This window comes from Coloeus monedula (genome assembly GCF_965178545.1).
Source record: "Coloeus monedula genome assembly, contig: HAP1_SCAFFOLD_200, whole genome shotgun sequence".
Lineage (NCBI taxonomy): Eukaryota > Metazoa > Chordata > Aves > Passeriformes > Corvidae > Coloeus > Coloeus monedula.
This window is the reverse complement of record NW_028120721.1, coordinates 1,904-24,747: the sequence shown is the minus strand read 5'-3', so window position 1 is coordinate 24,747 and position 22,844 is coordinate 1,904. Positions and strand designations below refer to the sequence as shown.

The window sequence follows — 22,844 nt, the reverse complement described above, 5'->3', positions numbered from 1 at the left end:
AACTGCTGTGGCGGAGCCCAGCTGTGTCCCAGCAGTGCCCATGGCCTGTCCCTGCCTGTGACACGCAGCAGGACTCGCACCACCCGGACAGAGCTGTTGGCCTTACACCATCACAGCGGCTCCAAAGGAGAGAGTGGAAGTAATAAGAGAGGAGCTCTGAAAAGACCAAGCTCTGCTGCTCCCTGGCTGTGCTGCTCTGCTGGGACTCTTCCCCCCCAATGCCTGCAACACTGGCCCTGCCCTCCAGCTCCAGGGATGGACTCAACCAAAGGATCTCAAACAGACACCTTGCTGATGGGTCCTTTATTTAATGTGAATACCCACAGAGCAGACTCCTTATTGACACAGTCCCTGCCAACAGTCACATTCAGCCTGTAAACAGTGAATAAGATGCATAACAAAATCTTTTGGATACAACCTTAACATATGAGAAGAAAAAAAAGCCACCAAAACCACCACCACCAAAACAACCTGAGAAGGCAGGCTGGGCCTCTAATGATTACACTTTAGCCTATGGAGCTGAAAACAGGCAGGTTTTTGCTTCTGGAAAGCATCCAGTCATCACTTTCCTCAGGGCATCCCTGAGCTCCTGGTTCCTCAGGCTGTAGATGAGGGGCTTCAGGGCTGGAGGCGCCACCGAGTACAGAACTGGCAGTTCCAGGTCCAGGGATGGGGAGGAGATGGAGGGGGGCTTCAGGCAGGCAACAAAGCCAGTGCTGAGGAACAGGGAGACCACGGCCAGGTGAGGGAGGCACGTGGAAAAGGCTTTGTGCCATCCCTGCTCAGAGGGGATCCTCAGCACGGCCCTGAAGATCTGCACATAGGAGAAAACAATGAACACAAAAGAACCAAAAGTTAAACAGATGGAAAACACAACAAGCCCGAGCTCCCTGAGGTGGCAGTGTGAGCAGGAGAGCTTGAGGATGTGTGGGATTTCACCCAAGAACTGGCCCAGGGCATTGCCCTGGCCCAGGGGCAGGGAAAATGTATTGGCCGTGTGCAGGAGAGCGTAGAGAAAGGCACTGGCCCAGGCAGCTGCTGCCATGTGGGCACAAGCTCTGCTGCCCAGGAGGGTCCCGTAGTGCAGGGCTTTGCAGATGGACACGTAGCGCTCGTAGCACTCGACAGCGAGGAGGGAAAACTCTGCTGAAATGAAAAAGAGAAAGAGAAAGAGGCTGTGCAGCACCTCCTGCCTACGAGGTGGTTCTGGTGTCCCAAAAGGGAATTGTGCATGGCCTTGGGGACAGTGGTGCAGATGGAGCCCAGGTCGGTGAGGGCCAGGCTGAGCAGGAAGAAGAACATGGGGCTGTGCAGGTGCTGGCCGCAGGCTCCGGCGCTGATGATGAGGCCGCTGCCCAGGAGGGCAGCCAGGGAGATGCCCAGGAAGAGGCAGAAGTGCAGGAGCTGCAGCTGCCGCGTGTCTGCCAATGCCAGCAGGAGGAAGGGGCTGATGGAGCTGCTGTTGGACACTCGCCGTGTCTGGCCATGGGGACCTGTTCATGGAGAAGTCAGTGACAGCTTAAGGGAAACGTCTCTCAGCAAAATCAAAGACATGCCCCACAAATCCTTCTCCTGTCACACACTGACACCTTATGGGGATTCAGAGTGTGGCCACAGAGAAGGGCTTTGGCTGGCGTGGGGCCTTGCGAGAGACGGGGCGGGCCGGGGCCGTGTCTGGCAGGAGGCGAGACAAAGAGCAAGAGGCGAGACAAAGAGTAGGATAGTTAATGGGAGATTGGGCGAGGAGATGGTAATCTGTAGCCCTTGGAGATGTAAAACATAGAACCTTAGCAGCTGAAGTTTGTAGCTGCTGAACTGCTGGTTTGGAACAGTATATAAAGATGGGACTTGTGCAATAGAATTTGGCTTTGCATGCAGCCGGCCAAGTCCGTGTTCGATCACCGACAACACTCTTCTGTTTTTCTAGCAGATCTTCCTTCAGCTCCAGCCGCAGCCCTGGTTGGTGCTGGCTGAGTGTGACATGAGTTTCAGGGCAGTTGCTCCGGGGGTTTTTATAATTCAGCCTTGCTGTGCAGAAGTGGGAGGGGGACAGGGACCTGTCCTGGTGTTCCACTTTGAAAGCCCAGCTAACACAAGGGCACTCCCAGGGCCCAAGAACAGGAATGGCAAAAGCTGTTAAAGTGTTCTAGAGGTTTTTATAGCTCCTCTTCATCTCCCCTGCTGACTGTTTTTGGATGCCAGAAACACTCAGCATTTCTGCTGCCCTCGGGGAGAATAGAGCGAGTTCTGTGAGGCAAGGTGGTGAGTGGAGAGTGAGGGGAGGTGGTCTGTCACTCTGTCCTGTTCCAAGATCCTCTGGCCTTTCACCCTTCTCAGATAGAGGATAATCACCCTCCCATATTTCCCTTAAAAACCATCCCAATGCTGCTGAGAGCAGATCGATCCACCACAGCCCATCAAATGTCCATCCCCTTCTCGAGCTCTCAGCCCCACACTGGTAGCCAAATACACACATGGCTCGTTTCACCAACCCAACAGCCCTTTCTCCATCATAAAACTTTTGTGTCTCACTGTGGGGCTTTCAGGTAACACCAAGATGCTACACGACCTGTTTGCGCCCTGGAGGCAAGCTCAGAGCTTAGGGGGAATCCTCAAGAAGAAAGCCAAGTGTCCTAATGATGGCATTGGATGTAGGGAGATGGAGCTCCTTCCCTGGCTGCATTGCCCACAGCCGGGCTCTGGGGCCAGCGTCACCCTGAGCCAGCTGTGCCCCCTCCCAGAGCCCCCAGGGCCGGGCAGCTGCTCCCAGCCCTGTGCTCTGCAGAGGGAACTGGGCCCGGGGCTGCAGAGCTGCCCCACGGCTCTGCTGCAGCTCTGCCTGCCCAGGAGGGGCTTCACGCCTTGGAGCCCCGGCCCTGAGGGCAGAGGCTTGGCTGAGGGAGAGAGGAGGGGAGGGGGCTTGTTCAGAGGGAGGGGCTGCACTCGAGGGCATCCTGTGGAGGTCTCTAAGCTCTCCCTGCCACAACATTTCTGCCTTTTGTTTTCTCTCATTGCCTGATCTTCTCTCTGCTTGCTGAAGATCTTCCTCCCGGAGGTGTTTCCCTGTGCCTGATCTCTCCCTGCCAGCACTCACAGACCCCAAATCTCTGTGCACTCTCCTTGGCCCTACAGAAACCTGCCTGTGTGCAGGGCACTGGCTGGGGACAGGTTCTGTTTGCAGCTGGGAGAAAGGACAGCTCAGACTGAGCCCGGTGGGTCCAGCAAAGGTGATGCTGGTGCGGTGCATGGGCAGAGGAGTGTCTTGAAAGCACTTTAGGAAACTCCTGCAGAGCACTCAAGATACAGTTCCGATGCCTTAGGGACTCTTAAAAATGATGAATGCCTTTATCACTTCCCCCCTCCCATTCCCCAAGAGTAGGAGACTGAAAACAGTCTCAGGAAATTTCATCCCTATAGAAAGGATTGTGTTGGAAATACTACTGGACTGAGCTGAAGGCCTGAGCATGTCCTCATGTTCTACACCAGAGATACTCAGAGAATGTACTTCCTGAATCCACAGTCAGTGGCATGTTCCAGCTTGAGGAGATCACTCCAGGAACTGCAGCTGCACTGTCCTGCAGCCAGAGGCTTCCTGTGTCAAGGGCTGGGAATGATTCTCCCCCGGTCACTTCTCAGCATCTTCCCAGCCCTAACTGATGGAACCCCTCTGTGCCTCTGTGCTGTGCCCGGGCTGGCTGCAGGCAGTGCCCCAGCCGCCGGAAAGGCAGATCCTGTCCCTCCCTCATTGCTCGGGACTCTTCCCGGGGCACTGGGATGTGGGCATGTGCAATGCCAAGGGCAGGACCATGGGGTGGCCCCTGCCATGCTGCTGAGCAGGAAAAAAGAGGCAATGAGGCCCCAGGGCTGCAAGGGTCACTTGTCTCCCAACTGGCCTCAGGGCCAGGGACAGCAGCCCTGGCCAAAGTGCTGCAGAAGTTGCCTCTGTCAGGGCCTTTCAGCTTCTGCACACCCCTCTGCCCTCTGCAGCCCAGGCTGTCCCACGGTGTCCCTGCCCTGCGCCTCTGTCCCTGCAGGCTGTCCTCATCCCCCCGGCTGCCCCACCTGGCTGGCCCCTTCCTTTGCTGGCAGCTCTGCGTCCTGCCTGCCTCTGCCTGGGCACACAGAGCCTTGGGCTGCTCCAGACTCCTTCTGGGGGACACGTTGCACCACTGCACTGCCCGGGGAGAGAAATTCCTTTCTCCTCGTGTCCAGTTTGGACCTCCCCAGCTGCCCTTTGCATTAATTCTTTCTTTTGCCGGCTGTTCTCTACTGTGTCAAAAGGATCCACCATCTCTGAAACCACCCTTCAAGCCCTCCCAGGACTCTCCTCCGCTGTCCTCAGTCTCCACTCCACTGAGCACAGAGCTCCTTTGTCCCTGTGTAGTGATCATGTGCTTGAGGCCACGGGCACCTGGACAAGAAGGTCAGTTCTTTTCTACAGCAAGGAAACCACAGAAGCCCAGTGTTTTGAAGGCAGATGAGAGGCAGCCACCAGAGGCCAAGGCAAGCCAGACCTGTGTGTCCTTGCAGCTTCTGTCTGAAAGCAACCCTTGGACATATGGGGAGTTTTGGAGGTGGAATTCCATTTCAGCTGTGGGTGCCTGGACCGGAATGACAGTTCTTCTCGCCAGGAAGGAAAGGGCAGAGCCCCAGTGTTTCAAAGGCTGATTAGTGGTGGCTCAAGGAGGCCAAGGCCAGCCAGACCTGTTTGTCTTGGCAGCTTTTGTCTTGGAGCAATCCTTGGATAGACGGATCTAGGGCGGCCAAATCCCACTTTTGTCCATGGACGTCTGACCCATAAGGACAGTTCTTTTCCACTGGCAGAAAAGTGAGGAGCCCCAGTGTTTCAAAGGCAGATGAGAGCTGGCCCTCAGGAAGCCAAGGGAAGCTGGACATTCCTGGCAGCTTTTGTCTGGGAGCTATTCCTTGGATAGATGGAATTTCAGAGGTGGATTCCCAATTTTGGCCATGGATGGCTGGACTTGAAAGATGGTTTTTTCCATGGCAAGAAAAGCACAGCCCCCCTGTGTTTTGAAGGCAGATGTGAGGTGGCCCCTAAGAGGCCAAGGCCAGCCTGAGCTGTCTGTCCTGGCAGGTTTCACATGGGAACAATCCTCGGATAGAATCCAATTTGGAGGTAGCATCCTAATTTCAGCCATGGGTCCCTGGAGGAGGACATTTCTTTCCCACAGAAAGGAAAGCACGGAACTCCAGCATTTCAGGGGCAGAGGAGAAGCAACCCTCAACATGCCAAGGTCAGCTGGACCAGGCAGGTGGCCCCCAGGAGGCCAAGCCAACCAGACCTGTTCCACGCTCTTTGCAGCCTTGGGGCCCTGCAGCATCACAATTTTGTTCCCCTGAGGCCCAGCAATATCACAGTGGTCTCCTTGGCTCTGCAGTGGCACAAAGGCCCCTTGCTTCCATGAGGCCTTGCTGTGTCAAAACGGTTTCCTTGGTTCCATGGGGCTGCAAAATAACACAATGGCCCACTGGTTCCATGAAGTCACAGAGTGTCACAGCGGTCTCCATGATTCCATAAGGTCCTGCAGGGTCACAGTGGCTCCTTGGTTCTATTGGGCTTCCCAGGATCACAATGGCCCCTTGCTTCCACAAGGCCTGGCTGTGTCACACTGGCCCTTTGCTTCCATGAGACCTTACAGTGTCACAATGGTTTCCTTGGTTCTATCAGGCCCTGTGGTGTCACAATGGCCCCTTGATTCCATTGGGCCTCTTACTGTTACATAGTTCTTAGTTCCGTGACGCCCTGTAGTGTCACAGTGGTCTCCTTGGCTCCATGGTGCCACGCAGTGTCACAACGGCCCCTTGGTTCTCTGAGGCCCGGCTGTGTCACAATGGCCCCTGGCTCCCATGAGGCCCTGTGATGTCACAATGGTCTCATTGGTTCCACGAGGCCCTGCAGTTCCACAATGGCCCTTTGGTCTCACAAGGCCTTGGAGTGCCATAATAGTCTCAGCGGGTTCCCCCGCTGCTTCACAATGGCCTCCTTGGTTCCATGATGCCCCGTAGCGTAACAATGGTATCCTTGCTTCCACACAGTCAGAATGGCCCCGGGGCCTCCTGGAGCCCCACAGTGTCACTACGATTCCCTTGATTCCACCAGGCCCTGCCGTGCTACAATGACCCCTTGGTTATACAAGGCCCTGCAGTGTCACAATGGCCCCTTGGTTCTGAAGTGTGCAAGAGCCTAATACTAAGAGAAAGGCTCCAAAAAACGCTTCGTCATTATCACTGCTCAACACCAGAAAGGCTTCAAAAGTGCTTCATCATTATGGCTGCTTATCATAATCACTTTTGAACGCCTGGAAACTACGTGCCGTACGGGCCGTGCATAGCCCGCCTTGAGGCCCATAAAAAGGAAGGCAAAACTGGTGCAAAATGTGGAGGTGAAAGCAAAAGGTAGAATCCCCGCCCTTTGCCTTTCCCCCCACCACCACCATCGCCTGCTGCCAGACACCCTGAGGCCTCCGGGAGCCGACGCCGCCCGCCTGGGGAGCACCCCCCAATCCTTCACCCCTGCACTGAAATCCCGAGGGAGTTGTGCAACCCCTAGCCCTGCTCCTTCGTCCCAGGCGCACCGAGGTTCAGCTGCAAGCATCGAGCCTGCATCTCGGAGCATGGGCCGCCGCTTTCCAGCCAAACTGCTCCAGACATCAGAAGAGGCAGATAAGACCCTTCAAACAACAGGAAAAAAAAGGCAAAAACCTCTCCACTTCCCCCACCCTGTCTCAGCAGCAACAAAGGTAGCACAGTGTGGTGCTGACTTATCCTATGCTTTTTAGAGTAACCTTGGCTTTTCTAACTTTTCTCCACTTTTCTCCTTCTTTCTCTTTGCCTCTCTTACCATTAGATAAACAGATACCCATTTTTTTGGCACCAACATTTAATCTCGTTTGGTTTTAATCTCGTCTTTGGGAATATTTTGAAGCTTCAAAGTTCTTTCCTTTTATACTCAGAGATTTTGTTTTCTTTGCCCTTCTGGGTGTAAATCAGATAGTAACAAAGTGTCATAATGCTCTCCACAGTTCCATGAGGCCCCACAATGTCCCAATGGACTTTTGGTTCCATGAACTTTGGTACTGTCAGCAACAGTCTCCTTGGGTCCGCAGTGTCACAATGGACCCTTGGCTCCATGAGGTTCCGTAGCGTAACATGGACGCCTTGACTCCATGAGGTTGTGGAGTGTCACAAGGATCTCCTTGGTTCTGCGGCCCTGCTGTGTGACAATGGGCCTGTGCTTCCATGAAGTTCTGTACTGTCAACCATGATCTCCTTGCTTGCACAGTGTCATAACTGACCCTTGGTTCCATCAGGTGCCTGGCCTCCAACAGCCTCTAAGAGACCCTTATGGCCCCTCAAGGCCCCTCACAGCCCCTCATGACCCCTCAATGTCCCTCACAGTTCCCCATGGCCCCTCATGGCAGCTCACAGTCCTTCATAGCCCCTCACAGTTCATGGCCACTCATGACCCTTCACAGCCCCCAACAATCTCTCATGGCCCCTCACAGCACCTCAGGGCCCCTCATGGCCCCTCACGACTCCTCATGACCCTTCACAGCCCCTAACAAACCCTCAAGGCACCTCACAGCCCTTCACAGCCCCTCAAAACCTCTTGGAGATCTTCTGCAGCCTAAGTAATTTCTGTGTTAATCCCACTGAAACAACCAAAAGTGGAGTAAAAATAAAGAAATTAAGCAAAGAGGTCTACAGCTGCTTAATTTTACTGGAATTTGGGGGTGAATTTGGGGTTCAGGGGAATATTTGGGAGGATCTGAGTGTTGTGGAGCCACGAAGCCAGGCAGACTGGGACCACAATCTCACAGTTGTGCTGGCAGAACGTGTCCACCTGAGCCAGTCTGTTCTCCAGGAATTCCAGTTGTCTGTCTCAGTCCCTGCCCTGAGTCTCCCCATTTGGGGTGTGGCCTCTAAAGTGCCCAAATCGCTGCTGAAGTGCCGGAGCTGCTCCTGGTTGTGGATGTTCCTGTCCCCCAGCCTGTTCTGGTCGGTGCCATGGGGTATGGGAGAGGGTCTGAGTGCTCCTTGGGGGACTGGGATGGGCTTTTATGGCCCTTGGAGCTGTTTGAGGTGCTGAGACAGGGTTTGGGGGCTTTTGGGGCAGTCTGTGTGGGAGTTTTGGGGTGTTGGCAGGGCTGTGTGGCTTGGAGAGAATTTGGGTGGGTGTTGGGGGAGATGGGTTGGGAATTTTGTGGCTTTTGGGGCCATTGCTATTGCAGGGAGTGGTTGGGGGAGTCGTGGCTGGGAGCTGTGGGGTGGTTTGAGGGGTCTGGGAGTGGCTGTGGAGCTGGGAGGGGGTTTTAGGGCAGTTGTGACCTCCTCCACAGATAGCCAAAGTCGCCACCAGACCCCACCCCCAAATGCTGCCAGGAGTTGGGGGTTCCATGTTGGGGTTCACCCTCCTGGCGCTGCAGGAGAAGGTGAGGGGGGGTCCCCAGGGGCTGTGTGTGTCCCCCCAGAGCGTGGGTGACCCCCCCCCCCATGCCGGTGTCACCGCCTTTTCCCTGCCCACAGGGCTCCTGAGGCAGCCCCTGCTGCCCCGGGAGGGAATTTGGGGAGGGGGCAGAGGGGGTGCACAGCCCCCACCGGGGGATGACCCCGGCCCAGCGCCCTTCGTTCAGCACCGAGCTGGGCTTGGGGCCGCAGGAGGAAGAGGCCGATGGGAAGCAGATCCTGCAGGGGGGACAGGGCTTGGGCTCAGGGCAAGGTCCTGCCCTGCACACCTGGCTCAGGTGTGAGCCTGCCCCGGGAAGGGAGCGGGACATTGCCATCCCCAGGGATCAGGGCTGGGAGCAGCGCTGGGAGCACGGACATGGAAATCCTGGGAGCCACTGGGACCGCCCTGGGGGGGTGAATGATCCCCCCCAGCACCTTTCCAGGCTGCCCTGCGAGCTGAGAAATGCTCGCTGGGCCTCGGCCTTGGCCAAGAGCCCCCGGGCTCAGCTGCTCTGAGCTCAGGCGCTGCCGGCTCCCGCAGCCCGCCCAGGGCCGCCCTGCCCGTGCCGGGGCTGTGCTGGAATTCTCTGCTGCTGCTGGGCTACTCGGGGGCTCTGGCCCAGCAGGAAAGGTGACCCTGAGCCAGGAGCTTTCCTTGGCCGCAGCAAAGCCTCGGCACGGAAAGACCTTCCCAGCGCTGGGCCCTGGGCCGGGAGGGATTGTGCCACCAGAGCTGTCCCTCCATTTCTTCTGCCAGGCAGCTTTAGCACAGGAGAAGTGGAGAAGCCAGAGCTGCCTCTCAGCTTTCCACAGCACCCGCAGAGCTCCAGGGCAAGGTCCTGGCCCTGGCTCGGGGCTGGGCCGGGGCCAGCGGCAGAAAATCAACTTGCAGCTTGGGCCCCGCAGCAGGGAGGAGCAGCAATTGCTGGCTGAGAGAGACTCTTGCCAAGGGCCTGCGGGGCCGGGCCCCAGGGAACGGCTTCCCGCTGCCCGAGGGCAGGCTGAGATGGGATGTGGGGCAGCAATGGTTCCCTGGCAGGGCGCTCAGGGCCTGGCCCAGGCTGGCCCCAGAAGCTGCGGCTGCCCCCGCATCCCTGCAAGTGTCCCAGGCCGGCTCGGCCATTGGGGCTTCCTGCCCAGGAGGGCTGGGCTGGGCTGGGCTGGGGCTGCTGAGGGCGGGATGGGCTCTGCCTGAGACAGCTGAAGGCTGCGCATGATGAGGCCGGGGGGACCCCGTTCCTCAGTGGGTTCTGGGATATCCTGGGGCTCCTGGGGCTCCATGCTTTCCTTCCTAAGGAAAAGAACCGTCCTTCTCATCCAGGCTCCCATGGCCAAAACTGAGATTCTACCTCCCAAATTCTGTCTATCCAAGGATTGCTCCCAGACAAAAGCTGCCATGAGCGACAGGTCTGGCTGCTCTCGCCCATGGTGGCCACCTCTCATCTTCTTCCAAAACTCTTGGACTTTGTGCTTTTCTTTCATGTGGAATAAACCCATCCTTCTCAACAAGGTGCCCATGGCCAAAATTGGGATTCCACCTCCTGAATTCCCAATATCCAAGGGTTGCTCCCAGACAAACCTGGCAGGACAGACAGATGTGGCTGGCCTTGGCCTCTGGTGGCTGTGTCTCCTCTGCCCCTGAAACCCTGGGGCTCGGTGCTGCCCTTCCTCTGGAGACCACTGTGACCCTGCGTGGCCTCATGGAACCCAGGGGCCGTTGTGACCCTGCAGGGCTGGTGGCACCAAGGGGACCATTGTGACCCTGTGGTGTTCCATGGAACCAAGGGGCCACTGTGGCACTGCTGGCCCCAAAGAACCAAGGGGCCTTTGTGACAGGGCAGCTGGGGAGGCCCAGAGTGGACACCAGGAGAAGGGAATTTCCCTCCCAGGCAGGGCTGGGGTGCAACACGTCCCCCAGAAGGAGTCTGGAGCAGCCCAAGGCTCTGTGTGCCCAGGCAGAGGCAGGCAGGACGCAGAGCTGCCAGCAAAGGAAGGGGCCAGCCAGGTGGGGCAGCCGGGGGGATGAGGACAGCCTGCAGGGACAGAGGCGCAGGGCAGGGACACCGTGGGACAGCCTGGGCTGCAGAGGGCAGAGGGATGGGCAGCAGCTGCAAGGCCCTGACAGAGCCAACTTGTGCAGCCCTTTGGCCACGGCTGCTGGCCCTGGGCCTGAGGCCAGGAGGGGACAAGTGACCCCTGCAGCCCTGGGGCCTCAGGGCCTCCTTGTCCCTGCCCAGGGGTGCAGGATCAGGGGGGTTCTCCTCAGGCGGGCAGCGTTGGCTCCAGGAGGCCCCAGAGTGTCTGGCAGCAGGCGATGGTGGTGGGGGGAAAGGCAAAGGTCAGGGACTCTGCCCCTCGCTTTTCCCTCCACACCTGCACCAGTTTCACCTTCCTTTTTATGGGCCTCCAGGCGAGCTACCCATGGTCTGTACCGCCCATTTTATGATAAGCAGACCAAATGACGAGGCATTTTTGAAGCAGTCATAATGACAAAGCACTTTTTGGAGCCTTTCTCTTATTATTAGGCTCTTACAGTGACCCTGCAGGGCCCATGGAACCAAGGGAACGTGGAACAGCTCTGGCTGCCTTGGGCTCCCGGGGCCGCCTGACAGCTCTGGCTGACCTTGGCATGTCCAGGGCTGATTCTCATCTGCCCCTGGAGTGCTGGGGCTCCGTGCTTTCCTTCCTATGGAACAGAACTGTCCTTCTCCTCCAGGGGCCCGTGGTCCAAAGTGGGATTCTGCCTCCAAAATTCCATCTGTCAAAGGATTGCTCTGTGACGAAAGGTGCCAGGACAGACGGGTCTGGCTGGCCTTGGCCTCTGGCGGTCGCCTCTCATCTGCCTTCCAAACGCTGGGGCTCTGTGATTTCTTCCCATGGAAAAGAAACGTCCTTCTCCTCCAGGAACAAATGGCCAAAAGTGGGATTCTATCTCCCACATTCTGTCTATCCAAGGATTGCTCCTAGGCAGGAGCTGCCAGGACAGATGGGCCTGGCTGGGCTTGGCCTCCTGGGGGCCACTTCTCATCAACCTTCAAAACACCAGTGCTCCACTGTGGGAATTAACAGCAGGTCAGCGAGCCTGTCTGATTCCGACATCGATCTTAGCACAATCCGTTTGTACCCATGAGAAACTTAGTGTGAACAGAAGCAAGACACCTAAACAACAGAAAGAGAAAACAGCAACAAGGCTGCACCTGGTGTTTTTCTGAACACTCAGAATGCTGATGCGATAGGTAACCAATAACAGGATGTTGCAGTTAAATAATAGCCAATGACTCTGTTGTAGAAGTGAAGCAACCAATGGATAAGTTAATGAATGATAAACATACAAAAGTGTATAAATGACACTGACTTTTTAGAATAAACAGCCTTTTGCCTGGGGTTGTTGTTGGGGTTGGTGTGTGTCGTGTCCGTCCCAACAGCAACTCTCCACCCTTTCCCTACAGTGGAAAAGAACCGTCATTCCCATCCAGGTGCCCATGGCCAAAACTGGGATTCCACCTCCAAATTTCTGTATATCCAAGGATTGTTCCCAGATGAAACCTTCCAGGACAGACAGTTCTGCCTGGCTTGGCCTCCCAGGGACCACCTCTCATCTTCCCATGGAATTAAATATCTTTTATGTCCGGGCATCCATGGCCGATATTGAGAATCCACCTCCAAAATTCCAGATATCCAAGGATGGCTCCCAGACCAAAGCTGCCATGAGAGACAGATCTGGCTGCCCTCACCCATGGTGACCACCTCTCATCTTCTTCCAAAACACTTGGACTTTGTGCTTTTCTTTCATGTGGAATAAACCCATCCTTCTCAACAAGGCGCCCATGGCCAAAATTGGGATTCCACCTCCCAAATTCCCAATATCCAAGGGCTGCTCCCAGACAAAAGCTGCCATTACCATCAAGTCTGTCTGGCTTGGCCTCCTGAGGGCCAGATCTCACCCACCTTCCAAACCCTGGGGCTCTGTGCTTTCCTTCCTATGGAAAAGACTCATCCTGCCTGTCCAGGCACAAATGGCCAAAATTTGGATTCCACCTCCCAAATTCCCAATATCCAAGGGTTGCTCCCAGACAAACCTGGCAGGACAGACAGATGTGGCTGGCCTTGGCCTCTGGTGGCTGTGTCTCCTCTGCCCCTGAAACCCTGGGGCTCGGTGCTGCCCTTCCTCTGGAGACCACTGTGACCCTGCGTGGCCTCGTGGAACCCAGGGGCCGTTGTGACCCTGCAGGGCTGGTGGCACCAAGGGGGCCATTGTGACCCTGTGGCATTCCATGGAACCAAGGGGCCACTGTGGCACTGCTGGCCCCAAAGAACCGAGGGGCCTTTGTGACCCTGCAGGGCCCACGGAACCAAGGGAACATGGAGCAGCTCTGGCTGCCTTGGGCTCCTGGGGCCGCCTGGCAGCTCCGGCTGACCTTGGCATGGCCAGAGCTGCTTCTCACCTGCCCTGCAGCGCTGGGGCTCCGTGCTTTCCTTCCTATGGAACTGAACTGTCCTTCTCCTCCAGGGGCCCATGGCCAAAACTGGGATTCTACATCCAAATTTGATTATGTAAGGATTGTTCCCATATGAAACTTGCCAGGACAGACAGCTCTGGCTGGCCTTGGCCTCTTGGGGGCCACCTCTCATCTGCCTTTGAAACACTGCGGGGCTGTGCTGTTCTTCCCATGGAAAAGAAACATCTTCCAAGTGCAGGTGTCCATGGCCAAAACTGGGAATCCGGCTCCAAAATTCCATATATCCAAGTACAGCTCCCAGGCAAAATCTGCCAGGACTGACAAGTCCAGCTTCCCTTGGCTTCCTGAGGGCCAGCTCTCAGCTGCCTTTGAAACGCTGGGGCTGTGCTGCTCTTCCTGTGGAACAGAACCATCCTTCTCCTCCAGCTGCCCATGGCCAAAATTGCAATTTGGCCTCCAAGATTCCATCTATCCAAGGATTGCTGCCAGACAAAAGCTGCCAAGGCCAACAGGTCTGGCTGGCCTTGGCCTCTGGTGGCCGCCTTTCATGGATCACAGGGAGACGGTTTGTTTTATCACAGATACTGTCCATGGTCAGATCCACCCCTCGGTCTCGTGCCACCTATAGGTGGCATCTCTGCCCTGATGACCTGAGGCATCATGGGCCCACGAGTAGGGCTAATGAGAAACACCAAAACAACAAGCAGGTAGATCAGGCTGCAAAGATAGAAGTGTCACAGGTAGACGTGGACTGGAAACACAAGGGAGAGTTGTTCCTAGCTCGATGGGCCCATGATGCCTCAGGCCATCAGGGCAGAGATGCCACCTATAAGTGGGCACGAGACCGAGGGGTGGATCTGACCATGGACAGTATCTCCCAGGTGATCCATGACTGTGAGACATGCGCTGCGATCAAGCAGGCCAAGCGGGTGAAGCCCCTGTGGTACGGTGGGCGATGGTCCAAATACAAGTATGGGGAGGCCTGGCAGATTGATTACATCACACTGCCTCAAACCCGCCAAGGCAAGCGCTGTGTGCTCACAATGGTAGAAGGCACCACAGGATGGCTGGAGACCTACCCTGTGCCTCGCGCTACTGCCCGGAACACCATCCTGGGCCTGGAAAAGCAAGTCCTTTGGAGGCATGGCACCCCTGAGAGAATCGAATCTGACAATGGGACTCATTTTAAGAACAGCCTTATAAACACCTGGGCTAGAGAACATGGCACTGAGTGGGTGTACCACATCCCTTACCATGCACCAGCTGCAGGCAAAGTGGAACGGTGCCATGGATTGTTGAAAACCACCTTGAAGGCACTGGGTGGGGGAACTTTCAAAAATTGGGAACAGAATCTGGCAAAGGCCACCTGGTTAGTTAAAACCTGAGGTTCCACCAATAGAGCTGGTCCAGCCCAGTCTGAATCCCTGCATACAGCAGATGGAGATAAGGCCCCAGTAGTGCATGTCAGAGGTCTGTTAGGAAAGACTGTGGGGATGAATTCTGCCTCGAGTACAGACCAACCCATCCGTGGGGTTGTCTTTGCTCAGGGACCTGGTTGCACATGGTGGGTAATGCAGAAAGATGGAAGAACACGTTGTGTACCACAGGGAGATCTGATTGTTGGGTGAAAACCATCTGTAATGTGAAATGCCTGGGTACCCCTGCTTGCTGAGGGTCACTGTCACTGTTCGTACATAGCTGTATATATATATGTATATGTATATGTATATGTATTGATGTGTGTGTGTAGAGTTAGAATATCTTAGTTTGGGCATTGAGCCAATGATATGGGATAAGGGGTGGAATGTCTTGGGGTGACTTTATGATGCATATCCCATATCACTGCCCTATGCCCAGAAATTAATTTTTTTGCCTTTCTATGCCTCTAAACTGAGCCTGAGAGAGGGAAGGAAAAACTGAGCAAAACTTTTTCAAAGCAGTTTGCAGCTTGTTCAGGGTCACACAGAGATAGGGACTTTCTTTTTCCCAGCTGCAGCAGGGGAGGGAGGAGGCAGCCAGCTTGCTGCTTCCCTGGTCAGCTTTTGGCCAGTTCTTCAGCTTCTTTTTCTCCAAAGGGAGACTGAGAGCTGAATTTTTTTTTCCTTCCCTGGAATTCTGGATTTTCTTCCTTTTCTGATGGCCTACTTCAATATCAGAGCACATCGGGAGGACTTTCCACCGGGCACAGAGGGCCTGGCCCTGGGCCAAGCCCCAGCTCCGAGGAGACCAAAGGGAGGACTCTGACACTGTCACAGGTTTTTTCTCCACAGTGAGAGATTTTATTATTTAGCATTATTTTCCTTTTCCTGTGTGTTTGTTAAATAAATAGTTATTATCTCCTTCACTTTCCTTTGAGGAAAATTTATTTTTTCCCGAACCAGGTTCGGGGGAGGGGTGGTTGTGCCTTCCCTCAGAGGATATCTTTCTAAATTGGGCAAAACTGGCCCATATGCAAATGAACCAAACTTACAAAAGTGTGAAGAACTCGTGACCTGTTGTCCATCTTGGGGTCCCTCTTGGCAGTAGCCTCTGGCTACCCTGGGTGTACCTTTGAAGGCCTTTCAAATAAATACCTACCTTTATTCCCTTATTCTGGTCTAGCCTCTGTTTTTAGGTGGCCTCTCAAGGCATCAGCAGGGGCTGCGATCCCACACTTGTGGGGACCAGAACCGCCCCCAGGATCCCAACACTGCCTGACAGCGCTCCGGACACCGGGATGGCCGCGTGTCCGAGTCTCGGCCACCGTGCTGCTGCTTCCTTTGCTCATAGACACACCCAGAGGCCACTGTTAAGCCCGGATGGTCTCTGGTTCTGCCCTCTTCCTGATCCCGGGCAGGGATGCAGCACTGCTGCGCTTTCAGGAAGCTGCTCTTGAAAACTTCCAGCATTCCAAGCTCCTTTGCCCTCCGTGGAGGCTTGCCACGGAATCCCTCACAGCTGCCTCCGGAGCATCCTCCTGTTGGCTGTTCTAAAATCCAGGGCCTTCAGGGTGCTCAGCAAGACCTCTGACTCCACAGTGTTGTGGAACTGGACCTTCAGGACAGGGACCTTTCCAGCCTGAGCTGCCCTCGTTCCTCTGTGTCTCTGCACAAAACATGGCATGGTGTGGATACAAAAATGCTGCTAGCAAGGATTTTCTTGCTGTTTTCTAAGCCTGTGAGAGACTTTTCTCTCTCACGGAAGAGGTAGCAGAGTTATGTAAACAACCAAACAGCTGCAGCCTTGAAAAGTCTTGTTTAGAGTACAGTAGAAAATATTTTGACAATGGATGCTTTAGGATTTTAGCCAATCACCCCAAGGGGTGGCTGATCCTTTGTCCAATTAGACTATGAAGAAAAAAGTCTATAAAAGAGTTTGTAAAATAATTAAATAAATCAATCTTGCTGCACAGTTCCTGCCTGCTGGATCTTCTCTCCTCCTCCCTACGGCTGCGGGACACGGTGATATTCCCTAGGGTTGCAGTAATAGCACGGAAGAGAGCGGCAGGAGGGGCCTGTGTGTCCCAGGGCTCAGGTTTTGGGCTGCTTCAGCACCACAGAGATGCAGGTCAAGTGAAGAAGCCAAACTGTTTATTAATAGGAGGCGAAGCGAAGGGATGAGCTGGGAGGGAAAAAGGGGATGGGCAGGGTCTGAGGGCTGGAGGGATGGAGCTGTCAAAAGGGAGGGAGAGGGCAGGAGCGATGGGAGCTTTCCACAGGCTCAGCTGTGACCAGCATCAGCTGTGCCTGGAGCTCCAGCTGCTCTATTCTAGTCTCCAGATGGTCTCATCTTCCAGGATATCTGGAGGGCTTAAAGGGACTCTGGTTCTGAGCCAGCAGATGAACGTAGTTCAGCAGCTCTTTCCTTGAATATTTTCTGAACTACGATGTTTGTCTGGGAAGGGCTGTCGTCTCTCCTCAGGGCTTGAAGGGCTGGAAGAGACAGGAACAGAGCCACGGTCAGAGCCTGGATCTGCAGGAATCCAAGCAGACCTTCCTGCCAGGGCCATCTCACGCAGCTCCTGCCATGGCCAGAAGACAGCAGGGGCCAAGGAGATCAGCCAGAAGGTGCTGGCCATGAAGCTCCCCACCGTGTCCCTGAAACCTCTCTGTGCTCTGCCCACGTCACCCCGAGTCCACACTTGGAGCAAAGCCCCCACAGCCAGGGCAGGGATTGCAGCTCCCGAGCCAGGCATTGCAGCTCGCCCCCGCCAGCCCCCGCTGCCAGCCCGCTGCCCTCACTCACCCTCACTGAGGACCTGGAGCTCTTCCTTGTGCCCCCTCAAGAACACCCTGGCAGTCCCTGGGAGCACAGAGGCGGTCACGGCCCCGCGGCACGGCTCCCTCGCAGCGGCGCTGCCAGCCCCGTGGCCACACGCTCTCCTGCCCCGGCAGGGCTCAGCCCGGGCCCTCGCCGCATCCTGACGCCCGAGGGCACGGCTGCGAGAGGGCGGCAGCGGCCCCGAGGGCAGGCGGGGCTCCACGGCCCCGGGCCCGGATCCCGCTGCCGGGGCAGCAGCCGGGGCTGGGGCCGAGCTGCGGCGGGGCGGGGAGGGGCCCCGGGCCCGTGGCTCACCGATGAACCTGACGGCCGCCTCTCGCAGCGACTCCTGCGGGCTCTCCACGAACGGCAGCGCCTGGTGCAGGCGCTCGGCCGCTCGGCTCCTGTCCTCTGCCAGCTGCAGAGAGCGCCAGGAGGGAAGGGTTGGCGCGGGCTCAGCCCCTTGGCCGGGCTCTCTGCGCCCAGCCCTGGCCTCCCGTGCCCGCACGGCCCCGAGGCCCGGCCAGCAGCCGCTGGCGCCGGGCTCTGGAGGGGGCCGAGGGCCGGCTGCTGCCCGGGGAGCCGCGGTGCCGCCCCGCGCCACAGCCCAGCGGGGCCGGGGCTCCATCGGCTCCCGGCTCGGGGCCACAGGAGCCTGGAGCAGAGCCCGGGGAAGGGAGCAGCGTGTGGGGCGCAGGCTGGCGCCCCTGGTGCAGCACTGGGCAGGGGCACAGCTGCCAGCCCCACACACTGGGCTTCTCCAGGCTGTGCCTCAGGCTTCTCCAGTCAGGCTTTACCAGGCACTCGGCGAACGTCAACAGCTGCTCCTTCTTCAGCAGTTGCTTGAGATTCCTCCTCTTCAGGAACCCGGCCGCACAAAGAAGAGTTTCCATCGAGGCCTGGAGAGCAGCAGAGGCACAGAGATGGCACCGCAGCCCAGGGCACAGGACTCGTGTCCCTGTTCCAAGGCCAGGAGGATGCTGGAGCCCAGGAGGTACCAGGGCAGGAGGCAGCTGAGCCCCGTCCTTGGGATGCAGCAGCATCACACAAAACCTCACCTCTGCCACGTGGCGGTTCTCCTCATGGCAGTGCAAGAAGAGCAGGAGCAGGCTCTGGCTCACAATCCTCTCCAGGGGCTTTTTTCCCTCCTCCACTACCAACTCCATCACCTTGCTGAAGAGGTGAATGGAGAACAGCTGCACATGGCTGTTGTCCTGGTGGAAAAAGATAAGACCCTAAGACCAATTACTCCAGGTTCCCCAAGGAAAAGGCCTGAAAATCCATAAGGCTTGAAGTTTTGCAGGTAGCACCCCAGCCTATGGCTGGGGGCACAGAGCCTTACATTTTCAAAGAGTGGCAGGAGCGCCTCAGCCAGTTTCGGGGCGGTGGTGCTGGATACCAGGATGTCTTTGTTCTCCAGCGCATTCATGAACACAGAGAGGGACATCCTGACCACCTCTCCATCTGCATCGCCCAGCAGCTCCACAAGCCGTTGGGACAGGCTGCCCATTCTTCTGGCCTGTGTGGAACACAAGGCTGTGCTGTGAAGCCATGAACGGCTGCACTGCCTACACCACCCTGGCCCTGCAAGCCCACCCTGCTGCCGCAGGGCCCAGAGGCCAAAGGCCTGTCCTGAAGCACTGGGGCAGCTGAGCCGGGAGGCAGGAGAGCTGGGAGCAACTGCCTCAGCTCCTGAAGCCCAGCCAAGCCCATGTGACTGCTTTCCCCAGCGCAGCTTCAGCCGCTGCCGCCTTCTCACCATCGCGGGATCCTTGCTGAGCACCACGAGGCCTCTGAGTGCCAGGCGACATCTCTGCGTGCACTCGCTCAGCAGGTACCTGGACATCATCTCCAGGACACTGTCACCGCATTCCCTCAAGTCCAGGCACTCGAGGAGCTGAAAGGCACAGGGCAGTGACAGGGGAGCCGGCCGGCAGGAGCCCGGAACCGCCCAGGGCTGGGCCCAGGCAGCAGCGCAGGGCGCGGGCACGTCCCAGGCAGCTGCGGCTACGAGAGGGCAGAGAGGCGGGAGGCAGCTCAGCGAGGCAGCGCTGGCATCAGGCTCACCTCCACAAGGAATGCCAGGAAGGGCAGATCCCAGCGTGGCTCCTCCCTGCTCAGCAGCCCAAGCAGGCCGAGTGCAATCCCAGCACACATGGGAAGGGAGACCCAGCGCATCTCTCTGGCAGAGGGAAAAAGGCATCAAGGCTGTGAGCTGGGGGGCAAACATCTCCCAGGACTGACTCACAGAGGTCTGGTCTTTCCCCAGCATCCCTGCAGGGGATGTGGGTGCTCTGGGAGGTGGCTGCTCCTGAGCACCCTTCTCCAGCCTTTTCCAGCGTCCTTGGCCATTCCTCATTGACCAGGCCCTCTGGCCCATGGCCACAAGGACTGTGTGGGGCACCTCGGGCCCAGGGCACAAGTGCCGGGGGCAGTGGGGAGAAGGGGGTCTCACCTGGCCAGCAGCCCCACTGCATAGTGCTGGGTGTCAGCACACAGCAGCGTGTCCCAGCCACGCTTGCGCTCCATCGCCACCACCTCATTGTCACAGCACAGTCGACAGAGCAGAGCCTTCATGGCCTGCACTGCAAACCTGTGTGCAGAGCAAAGCCCAGGTCACACTGGGAGCACTGGCGCTGGCCACAAGGGCATGGGAAGGACAGGAGGACTGGGACCTGTTGGGGTTGCTGGGAAGGCGGTGTTCCTCCCGGCACGCTCTCCAGAAGTGATCAACTTCCTCTGGCATCTGCTGTGTGGTGATGACAACATGGGAGAGCAGAGCCACAAAGATGCGGGAGGAGTAAAGGTTCACTGCCTCGTGGCACCGAGGCACCTGGACAATCACCCACAGCCCCAGAGTTGCCTGCAAAAGAAGCAGCCCGAGACAGCGCTCGGTGCCGAGCTGTCCATGTGGCAGGGCCCGAGGGGAGACGCAGGGGGAGCACCGGGCCTGGTGCCCCCTGAGCCTGCCCCTAGCCCAGGTTTCACCCAGTGCTTGAGGCAGGGAGAGGATGGAGAGCTGCTGGAGCGGCAGCTTGGGGGCAAGCAAAGGCCAGTTCCAGAAACTCACAGCCAGGGCGAGGACAGGTGTGTCGTCCCCATCAGAGGTGCACATGCTGTGCAGAGGCCAGTCCTCCATCACACAGAGCAGTGTTGGCAGCACCTTCTCCAGTGTGCTGCCTGACAAGCCTAGGAGTCTCCACATCATTGTGGCAGCTCTGTGGGATCGGAGCTCTGAGTCAGGGGCGTCTCAGTCACAGTACCATGCCCTGTGCAGCTGTGGGGGCCCAGGTGACAGAGCCCCGGTGCCCTGAGGGGCAGGGAGGGAGCATGGCAGCAGGCTCAGGAAACAGAGGGGCCCGAGGGTCCTGCAGCTCTCCGCCTGTCTGGCAGACCCCATTGGACAGGCGGCACAGGGCGATGGGCCCTAAGGGCTGGTGAGCCCCGAGCTCTCAAGGCAGCTGGGCCCCGTACCTGTCGCACGATGGGGCACAGCGCAGGAGGGTCAGCACCACATCAGCGGGGTGCTCTTCAGCCAGCCTCAGAAGGTTAAAGCCCAGCCTGGCACCCACAGTGACATGGGACCTGAGACTCTGGTGAATGTTCCTCACCGTGGCTGGCACCTGGAGGAGGCATGGGGAAGACTTGGAGCACTGTCCAAGGGAGCAACTTCCCCAGCTGCCCCCAAGAAATGCTTCCCTTCTCGACTCACTGTTCTGGTCTCAGGCTGAGGGGGCCCAGCAGCCGTGGCTTGAGGGGGCACACGATCCTTGGAGTCTCCAGCCCTGACCCCAGGCTGCTTACCTGCTGCTGAGAAGAATCAGCACTCTCCTTGAAATAACCCAGTTCAGGAGCATGAATCCCAGTGGGAATGGGCGTAGTGTCAGTATTTGGGATGCCCTGAGTCTCTCCGGTGTCAGTGTTTGTGATGGCCATGTCCTCAGTCACTGCCACGTCAGTCTTCACTCTGTGATCATTCATTGGACTGTCAGAGTCTTCTGAGGGTGCAGTGATATCTGTGCTGACATCAGGCTCTGCCTGGAGCTCGGTCAGCCCAGAGTCAGGCTCAGCTGTGCCCTCAGTTGCTGTGGTGCTGGTCTTTCCACGCCGAATGTGGATGAACTTCCGGAACATCTGCAGGAGAACAAAGGACAGGGAAGGGAGGGATGTTCCAAGGGGTGCTCCAGGCACGGTGCTCGGCTGAGCAGCGACAGCAGGCCCAGCCCAGGTGGGGATGGCTGCAGGTACCTGCACTGTTCTCCGGAAGCGGCCGTGGGCACGGTCCTGCTCTTGTGTCCGGTCCGGGGCTGCATCTGGCAAAGAGCGAGCGCAGCCAGAGCTGAGGGGCTGCAGGAGAGGCCGGAGAACGCAGCCCAGCCCTGCGCTCCCCAGGCAGGGACAGCCCCGGGATGCCCAGGGCATGGAGCACGGCTGCTGCAGAGGGTCTGGCCCGGCCCCTCTTCCATCCTATCCATGGGCCTGTTCTCCAGGGATGCGATGGGATGGGGTGGGGTGGGACGGGAGGGCATGGGATGGGATGGGATGGGATGGGATGGGATGGGATGGGATGGGATGCGATGGGATGGGATGGGATGCGATGCGATGCGATGCGATGCGATGCGATGCGATGGGATGGGGATGGGATGGGATGGGATGGGATGGGATGGGATGGGATGGGATGGGATGGGATGGTGCCAAGCTGGCTGCCACCATCAGCCCTGTGGCCCAGCTCTGTCACTCACCGTCCTGCCGTGGCTGGAACTGCTCCAGCTCTTCGGGCTGTTGTGCTGGGGCAGCTCCAGGGCCTTTTTTCCCCCTGAACACCTTGAACAGGCGACGGAATCTGCCCGCCATGCCACAGTCTGGCCTCGAGGGCACCTTCAAGAGAGATTCCTTGGGAAAGCTCTGAGTGAACAAGTCCTGCACTTGTGCCTTGAAGGCACCAGCAGCAGAGAAGCCTCAGGAAGGCTACAGGACAGCAAGTCCTGCAGCCTGGTCTCAGAGGGCTCCTGCCACAAGGACAGGAGACTCCTCGTCAAGGATTGTGGTCAGCAAAGCCAACGGTCTGGCCTTGAGGGCACCGGCCACAGGGATGGCAGATGCCTCAGAAAAGCTCCAGGGCACCAAGTCCCATGGTCTGCCCTCGAGGGCACCTGCAAAAGAGAAGCCTCAAGAAGGCCACAGGTCACCAAGTCCTGTGGTCTGGCCTCGAGGTCACCTGCAGGAATAACGCCTCGGAAAAGCTCCGGGTCAGCGAGGATCGAGTGCGCTGTGCGGGGGCTCCTCACGGCACCGCTCTGTCCCGTCCTGTCCCGTCGCGTGCTCCGAGCACTGTGGCGTGGCCGCGTCGCCGCCAGCCCCTATGTCAGCACGTGTCACAAAGGGCCCCGGGACACCCTGTCCCGTTCCATCCCACGGTGACCGTGCTGCACCGTGTCACAAAGGGCCCCGGGACACCCTGTCCCGTTCCATCCCACGGTGACCATGCTGCACCGTGTCACAAAGGGCCCTGGGACACCCTGTCCCGTTCCATCCCACGGTGACCGTGCTGCACCGTGTCACAAAGGGCCCTGGGACACCCTGTCCCGTTCCATCCCACGGTGACCGTGCTGCACCGTGTCACAAAGGGCCCTTGCACACGCTGCCACCTGCCCCGGGGCTGCCCCCAGCCCACCC

At 57.6% G+C, this 22,844-nt stretch overlaps 1 protein-coding gene and 1 pseudogene across 2 annotated transcripts; both read right to left on the bottom strand.

Annotated features, from left to right (window-relative positions):
• Nucleotides 1–511: 511 nt before the first annotated feature.
• On the bottom strand, nucleotides 512–4,784 carry LOC309585736 (olfactory receptor 14C36-like; annotated as a pseudogene). Its single transcript has 2 exons — nucleotides 4,775–4,784; nucleotides 512–1,493 (listed from the first exon to the last, which is right to left on the bottom strand). The product of its transcript is annotated as an olfactory receptor 14C36-like (transcript).
• An 11,934-nt stretch (nucleotides 4,785–16,718) lies between these two features.
• On the bottom strand, nucleotides 16,719–22,022 carry LOC309585735 (maestro heat-like repeat-containing protein family member 7; the record flags this gene model as incomplete). The annotated part of the gene is made up of 14 exons (XM_082303619.1): nucleotides 16,719–16,840; nucleotides 17,484–17,586; nucleotides 17,966–18,067; nucleotides 18,227–18,382; nucleotides 18,511–18,687; nucleotides 18,928–19,065; nucleotides 19,236–19,350; nucleotides 19,624–19,761; nucleotides 19,844–20,031; nucleotides 20,239–20,386; nucleotides 20,643–20,791; nucleotides 20,973–21,302; nucleotides 21,417–21,481; nucleotides 21,911–22,022. The coding sequence occupies 14 exons, from the start codon at nucleotides 22,020–22,022 to the stop codon at nucleotides 16,719–16,721; spliced, it is 2,043 nt and encodes a 680-aa protein (XP_082159745.1).
• Between the last annotated feature and the right edge of the window lie 822 nt (nucleotides 22,023–22,844).